The sequence below is a fragment of the Salmo salar genome, chromosome ssa10 (genome assembly GCF_905237065.1).
Source record: "Salmo salar chromosome ssa10, Ssal_v3.1, whole genome shotgun sequence".
Lineage (NCBI taxonomy): Eukaryota > Metazoa > Chordata > Actinopteri > Salmoniformes > Salmonidae > Salmo > Salmo salar.
This window is the reverse complement of record NC_059451.1, coordinates 71,100,836-71,108,817: the sequence shown is the minus strand read 5'-3', so window position 1 is coordinate 71,108,817 and position 7,982 is coordinate 71,100,836. Positions and strand designations below refer to the sequence as shown.

The 7,982-nt window shown below is 43.1% G+C and overlaps 1 protein-coding gene across 4 annotated transcripts; it reads left to right on the top strand.

Annotated features, from left to right (window-relative positions):
• The first annotated feature begins 307 nt into the window (after positions 1–307).
• adpgk (ADP-dependent glucokinase) lies at positions 308–7,321 on the top strand. Of its 4 annotated transcripts, none has more exons than XM_014124004.2 (8): positions 308–656; positions 2,333–2,558; positions 2,713–2,938; positions 4,009–4,071; positions 4,303–4,423; positions 4,609–4,805; positions 4,920–5,018; positions 5,242–7,321. In XM_014124004.2, exons 2-8 carry the CDS (start codon positions 2,347–2,349, stop codon positions 5,803–5,805), a joined length of 1,482 nt encoding a protein of 493 aa, XP_013979479.1. In that variant the 5' UTR covers positions 308–656; positions 2,333–2,346; the 3' UTR covers positions 5,806–7,321. The 4 variants fall into 4 exon arrangements, with proteins under 4 accessions (XP_013979479.1, XP_013979477.1, XP_045544011.1 ...); XM_014124002.2 differs by having other exon boundaries at positions 5,239–7,321; XM_045688055.1 differs by lacking the exon at positions 308–656 and adding an exon at positions 708–729 and having other exon boundaries at positions 5,239–7,321.
• The last annotated feature ends 661 nt before the right edge of the window (positions 7,322–7,982 follow it).

Genomic DNA, 7,982 nt, shown 5'->3' with positions numbered 1-7,982 from the left:
AGAGAAGGAGTTCCATCCTTCCAGGCCATTGGCCTGGTGTAGGATTGTTTAGGGCCAAGAAATGGGATAAGGTGGTTGGTTTGGGGGGGATAGCAGGGGCGCAACTTTCATTGGTGACGGGAGAAGACATGTCCCCCCCACATTCTGAAATTGCATCCCCCCACCAGTTTTATCATTGGAATGTGAAACTAGGTAATGGTGTGCTTTAGGACCATGCGGATGCCTCCAAGCGTTCGGGTAGGCTGTGTGGAGTGTTTATCCGACTGGATAAAAATAAAAAAAATTATAATGTTATGTCCCCTCCACTTCAAAAACCAAAGTTGCACCCCTGGTGGATGGTGTATAGGTGCAGGGTTAGATGGTAGTGCAATGTAAGTTTTCCCATTCCCCCTTATTTGTTGGTTTCGTCACAATGTGGAATTCACATTCAGAACTGAGAAATGCAGCAATATTCCAAAAAGCGTCTGCCGGAAATTCACAAGAAGCTGAAACAAGGGTGGTTTAACTTACCCCACTCTCCCCTACTGCTCTGCCCTTGAGTTCAGACGTGGCGCCGGGTCTGAACTGTCTTTATACCTCAGAGGTCTGAACACCAAGTTCCAGGACATCATCATCTACACTACAGACAGACCCTAATTTCAACCCAACTTATCCTGGTTCGTACATTTTTTTCCCCCCCAGCCAGTCCTATAGTTGTTTCCAGCTATCGTAGATAAGTCAGCTATCCAGGTAGCTACCAACCATGTTTTTGATTGGGTCTGTCTTAAAAGTTGTCAAGCAAGCTGGCTAAATTAGCTAGCTAGCTAACAAATATATTTGATAGGATGCTAACGTACTTCTAGCTGACAATGCTAGCTAGCAAACTAGCAATGTTTGAATGGAGATAACGCAAGTTTGACAGTGGTAGTCCGTATGTTGGGTATAACGTTACCAAACCGTGGAGGCATTACGTTAGCTTATTAGAAACATAATTTTTTTAGCTTTTTAGCTGCATTGGAGTGCGTGAGCTAGCCAGCTCAGCAACGGTAACGTTAGACCCAGAGCTATCCGATCAAGCTAGCTAACATTTGATACTCGTCAACAACTTCATTGGTAACTAGCTAGCCGTTCGTCCTAATTATAACCTATTTTGCCATACTAGCCATGTCTGAAAGTGATTTACGAATGGATAACTAAAGTTAGCTAGCTACTAATAATATGGAAGTTAATGCAATGATGACACATCACCCTGTTTAACTTTGATGCTAGCTAGCTACCATGATTCAGCCTGTTAACCTTGATCGCTGTAAAGTCATTTCGCCCATCTGCTAGCTAGTTAATTTGTCAGTATGTGAGAGTCTTGTGCATATCCACTGCAATTCCACTGCTTATTACATTTTCAGACAGTTTTATTTTCGCGCACATAAAAAATAGCAGGTTGTTAAAGTTACAATATGTAACTTTTTTGGGAGACCCGACCAAATTCGAATAGAAATGTGAGTTATAGAGCTGTAATTCCCATTGAAAGTACGTCTAAGATGCGTCAGATCTGTATTATGTGCGCTATTCTATGCTTCCAGTTCGTAAGTTTAGTTTTTGCGTCTTACTTGTGTACACCAGCTTCAAACCGCTGAAAATACAATATTTTTGGTAATTGAAAATATTTCACAGCGGTTTAGATGGTACAGTGATTTTCTACAATATACTTGCTTTGTCAAGAACTTAAATTAGGCGAACTATTAGAATTCGGAACCAGGAAATGGCGGCGAAATTTGTATCATTAGTCCATTCTTGATCTAGACCCAAAACATGTTTTTCATGTCAGCAATCAAGTTTAAGATATATATAACTTTCAAAATACAGAAATACTGCAGGTATTATGCATTTTGCTGCCAACATACTGACTCATCGCTAGCCACTTTAATAATGAAAAATGGATGTAATAAATGTATCACTAGCCACTTTAAACAATGCCACTTTATATAATGTTTACATAACCTACATTACTCATCTCATATGTATATACTGTACTCTCTATACCATCTACTGCATCTTGCCTATGCCGTTCGGCCATCGCTCATTCATATATTTTTATGTACAAGGTAGTTTTTGTGAAATTGTTAGATTACTTGTTAGATATTACTGCAGGGTCGGAACTAGAAGCACAAGCATTTCGCTCCACTCGCATTAACATCTGCTAACCATGTGTATGTGACAAATAAAATTTGATTTGATTTACAATGCAAAACTTAGCATCATATGTTGCAAAATGACAGACAGGAAGACTTGTGTACATTTAGCAGGTATCATTACAGTAGTATTATGCATGTGTGTGTTTGCACTCATATTTCAGAAGTCTGAGAAAACATGTGGCGGAAGGCTGCGGGAGCTGCCCTGTTGGCCTTGGCCATTGGATACTTCTACCACACCAACCCTGAGCTGCCTGAACAAGTTCTCCAGTACTTGTCCCTGCCTCATCCATCCACTCAGGGCGACCCAACCTTGGAGCAGGTTATCTCCACTGCCTGGGAGACCCTAATAACTGCCCCCGCCAGTCAGTGGGGCAGAGTGGCAGTAGGGTGAGTTTCAGAGACAACTAAGCATTCATGATGTCATGATTTAGAGTTTGCTATTTTGGTTTTCATCATTCATCCAACAGAACACTGAACTTCCCAAGTGAAATGCTAGTGCGTATTCGGCGTGTTTACTTTTTCTCTGGCTTCCTCCATTTAGGGTGAATGCATGTGTGGATGTTGTGGTGTCGGGGATAGGGCTGCTACAGGCTTTGGCTGTGGATCCTGGGATGGGCCGTGACCATGAAGTGTTACACTCTAAAGAGGACCTGAAAGAGGCTTTCATCCACTACATGGAGAGGGGGACCGCGGCGGAGCGTTTCTTCACAGACAAAGAGGTCTTCCAGAGGATTGCACGGGCCGCTGCAGAGTACCCTGGTGCTCAGGCAAGTTAAGTGTTTCTCCCCATTTTTATATCAGGGTCTTGAAAGCTATGATCCTGAAACAAGGTTATATAAGTTATTTTCTTCAAGAATCAATGGGTACATATCATTAACTTATGAGTCCAAAAATGGATATAGCATCTGCTGATTGCCCCTTTATAAAATTGACCTAATCACTGATCTGACATGACTGGATTGTCGGAATCCCTGTTTTTGATGGTTATTCATCAACTATGAGAGCTGAACAGCGTTTGTGAATTTCAGTTGGCCACAATAACAGGAAACTGTTAGATAGCATACACTTCATATCTATTCTTGATCAAGCCTCATCCTGTACCTAAATGAGTGAAACTAAAATATCAGCATTATAAGCAAAACCGTATCAGAAGGATTTCCTATGGTCAGATCAACAATATATCACCCAACCCTTAGTTTGGTTTCACACTCTCATGGTCTATACATCAGATAGTTAACACTAACAGAAACCAACTTAGCCTAATTCAAGTTTTTGTATCCATTTGAAATGCATCATCCTTTCTGTACTTGAGGTAATCATCACCAATCCAACATGATTGAATAGGTGAAGGGGCAGTAGTTAGTCAAGAGGTTAGAGAGTGGGGACAAGTAGCTGGAAGATTACTGGGTCAAATCCTGAACCAGGCAATAAAACGTGGAAGATAAACTGTGCAAAAAAAATTGTGTGAGGTTGGAAGCAAAGCAGACAAAGGAATTATGTCTCCACAGACAGACTGATAAAGTTGTAGGTCTATTTGAAAAAATCAGTTCAAGCTCACCCTCAAAGTTTGATATCACATGTATTTTTGGCATCTGTAATTGGCTTCACCCCCTGAAGACGAAGCACTTTTCCTTTTGAATAAAGGTTCCATCCAGAGAGGTTTGAGTGTCTGTGTCAAATTTAATTCTACATGATCAACAGTAATTAATAATTTCACTGCTGGGCTATCTCTTGGTGCAATTGTGGTTATTAGATGGCATTTTCTATCAGACTCACTGATAAACCTCAACTCATTTTTTATCTCTTGCTCTCTTTCCTTCGCTCTCTCACTAATTAGCTATATGTTGGAGGAAATGCTGCTCTCATTGGACAGAAACTTGCCACATACCCTCAGCTTATGGTAGGTTAGCACTTTTAATCTCTAAACTCCTCACTAGAATGCACACATTTTGTACCATTTCTACTGTTCAGCCACTGTTTAATGGTTATCTGCACAGGGTTGTGTTTTTTTGGCACAGAGAAACTGTGGCAGTTTGTTTAAAAGGAACTGAGGACATTGCTTAACTTTTGAAATGTCCCCTACGTCTATATTACTGAAGTCAGTGACGGTGGAGGTTTCTGCCTTTAATAGGTTCTGCTATGTGGACCTGTTGGGCCTAAACTACACGAGATGCTGGACGAGCAAATCGTTGTCCCCCCCGAGTCCTTGCAGGAGACTGATGAATATCACCTAATTCTGGAGTACAAAGCAGGTAAGGACCAAACGCAACCTGAACAACAACTAAAAATAGGTTTCATAAGATTTTAATAGCTAATTGATTAATGGAAACGCATTCCTTATTTGTATTTCTTTACCTCAGGTAGCCTAACTATACTGTCGGCCACTATCAAAATATTTGTAAAAAATGCATAAGTCTGTCCTTTTGCCTCTATCTAGGGGAGCAGTGGGGTGCGACACGGGCTCCCCAAGCCAACCGCTTCATCTTCTCCCATGACGTGTCCAATGGGGAGATGAGAGCACTGGAGATGTTCGTGGCCAGCCTGGATGAGTTCCAGCCAGACCTGGTGGTCCTGTCCGGTCTGCACATGATGGAGGGCCAGGGGAGGCAGATGTGGGAGCAAAGGCTCAAAGAGGTCCATAGCAAAGCACAAACAACAGCACAATAGTATAGCGCATTTAGGGTTCTCGCCAGAGTTTTTTTGTTAAACTTTTGTATAGACTGAGATGGTTTGCTTGAACCTTTTCAGGCAGTGGCGGCCATTTCTGACGTCCGCAACGCGGTCCCCGTCCACCTGGAGTTGGCAAGCATGACTGACAAAGACTACATGAACAGCATCATGCAAGAGGTAAAGGTGTAGGTTTAACAGTAACTAAAATACAAGTTTGGCAGAACTCAATATTATTTGTATTTTTTTAAAGGCCCTATCTGGTTAAAATCGTAATTTTTATCAAATTTGATCATATTTGGACGTGATGTCAATTTAAAGTGGATTATAGTGCTGCGTAATAAAGTATTGTATTGGAGCTGATGCATACAATAAACTATTTGGTGTTGTGTTCTGTTAGCAGGTCATGCCCATAGTGACATCCATTGGGCTGAATGAGCAGGAGCTACTTTTCCTCTCCCAGGCCGGCACAGGGCCTCACGCTGAGCTGGCCTCCTGGGGGGGCATACCGGATGTAGGCCGAGTCAGTGACATCCTCCTGTGGGTCCTTGAGCAGCATGGACGCAGTGACCCCGAGTCGGAGGCTGACCTCACGCGTATCCACTTTCACACTCTGGCGTACCATGTCCTTGCCACTGTGGACGGGCACTGGGCCAACCAGGTGGCCGCCGTGGCAGCAGGGGCCCGTGTGGCCAGCATCCAGGCCTGCGGCCTCCAAAGCATAGATGCCAGTAAGGTGGTCCTTAGAGCTCCGCTGGAGTTCCACAGTTCCCATGGCGAACCTAGAGAGAAGTTGTCCCTGAACCCAACTGAGCCTGTCACTGTTTGGCACCGTGGCAACGTGACCTTTCACCTTGCACCCGTGCTGGTCTGCAAGCAGCCACTCCGGACAGTAGGGCTGGGGGACGCCATCTCAGCAGAGGGGCTCGTATACTCTGAGCTCAGGCCACAGCTGCCATTTTTGTGAGGTCCTTTTTTGTTGCACTCTTGTTCTTTTATTGTATGGTGGTGTGCACCATATCTCCCCAACCCCAACCAACCAGTGATGTCTTTACCTGTACTGTAGCTTTTTCTTGGGTTGAAATTCTGATCCTTGGTTAGCTAAGTATTTTGCACTGGGCACAGTTTAAGCCATTTCTGTAACTCCAAGGAGTTGTGCTGGGTTACCTCTGATTTCATTTGCCTTGTGAAAATTCAATGTAAATGTTTGTGTACAAAGACAATGCCAAAGCTGCTTGTCAGTTTGGTTTGGGGGGGGGAATGGAAAAACATTCAGCGATATGGTCTCCATAAGTAGCGGTGCGATTTCAGACAGAGTTTGAGCTTTCATGCAGCACAATAGAGGAGCAAACTCCTGTGCACATATGCAGATACTAAACAGTGCCAATGAGTTCAGCCTCTTGCATCATACACTTTTGGAAGTTTATTTTCACATCATCTCGCTGAGTCTTAGTTCAATTTCCTTCAATAATCTTTTCTTGTTGACCCTGTTCAGAACAAGCTCCCTCATCCAAGCACTATAGTTGGGGAAAGTGGGGTAAGTTGAGCCAAGTGGTTAGTTGAGCCACCCCTTGTTGCTAGGAAACTATACATTTTGTGTATCATGTGACCAAATATTTAGGAAGAGGTCATCATTTCATGGAGTCTGTGAAGGAAGAAACCACATGGGAAAAGTGGTCCAAAGGGTAAAAAAAAAAAAAAAAAAGATTTTCAGTCAAGTTAATTTCTGTTATAGGTTTCATGTTTGTATCTAAACCAAAGTAGATTGTTTTATACATCAGTTGCCGTTTCTATAAGCTGCAATATGAGGTCCTAAACCTAGCATTAAAGTGCATTCTTGTAGCTACAGTATATGGGCTAATATAGTCAGTGTTTGCCTCAAGGTAAATTGAACCAATCACTACCATACCCCATACAAATAATGATTATTTTGTTAGTTTTATGCACAATATTTTAGCAATGTGTCATGCATATGAACTCGAGTAGTGTATTTTTGTTACAGCGCAGACATCATGCCACGTGTATAAGAACGTAAAACAAGCAGGGGTCTACACCCCCCCCCTTCAGGTTCTTGAGAGCAGCCAAGGAAGGGAAGAAGTCCATTCAAGCAGCAGCAGCAATGGATGAAAGAAATGTACAGAATGACACTGAAGCAGTACTATAACATTTTTATGCGAGTAAAATACATGTTGGATACTTTTTTTCTTGACAGTCCTGATGGAAAACCACATTTCTTGGTAGACTTTCCAAATGTCGACAAAACAAAATATGCTAGACAAGGTGGGATCTTTTTGTGTCTATAAAATGTGTTATGTGAGAAATGGTGGTGGAAAAGCTTTTATACGCAAATATTGATATAACTATCAATAACCACCAGGCATACACAAGGCTCATTCCTCTGCACAGGTGTTGCTGCTGCCTGGCAGATCTGGATAGGTATTATATACACTGCTCAAAAAAATAAAGGGAACACTTAAACAACACAATGTAACTCCAAGTCAATCACACTTCTGTGAAATCAAACTGTCCACTTAGGAAGGAACACTGATTGACAATAAATTTCACATGCTGTTGTGCAAATGGAATAGACAACAGGTGGAAATTATAGGCAATTAGCAAGACACCCCCAATAAAGGAGTGGTTCTGCAGGTGGTGACCACAGACCACTTCTCAGTTCCTATGCTTCCTGGCAGATTTTTTGGTCACTTTTGAATGCTGGCGGTGCTTTCACTCTAGTGGTAGCATGAGACGGAGTCTACAACCCACACAAGTGGCTCAGGTAGTGCAGCTCATCCAGGATGGCACATCAATGCGAGTTGTGGCAAGAAGGTTTGCTGTGTCTGTCAGCGTAGTGTCCAGAGCATGGAGGCGCTACCAGGAGACAGGTCAGTACATCAGGAGATGTGGAGGAGGCCGTAGGAGGGCAACAACCCAGCAGCAGGACCGCTACCTCCGCCTTTGTGCAAGGAGGAGCACTGCCAGAGCCCTGCAAAGTGACCTCCAGCAGGCCACAAATGTGCATGTGTCTGCTCAAACGGTCTGAAACAGACTCCATGAGGGTGGTATGAGGGCCTGACGTCCACAGGTAGGGGTTGTGCTTACAGCCTAACACCGTGCAGGACGTTTGGCATTTGCCAGAGAACA

Bases quoted from the DNA above. Each gene is read 5' to 3' on its own strand.
- adpgk (XM_014124002.2), top strand. From the start codon at position 2,347: ATGTGGCGGAAGGCTGCGGGAGCTGCCCTGTTGGCCTTGGCCATTGGA. The intron at 2,939-4,008 runs GCAAGTTAAGTG...CTCACTAATTAG, and splicing joins CAGAGTACCCTGGTGCTCAG to CTATATGTTGGAGGAAATGC. The intron at 4,806-4,919 runs GTCCATAGCAAA...GAACCTTTTCAG, and splicing joins GGGAGCAAAGGCTCAAAGAG to GCAGTGGCGGCCATTTCTGA.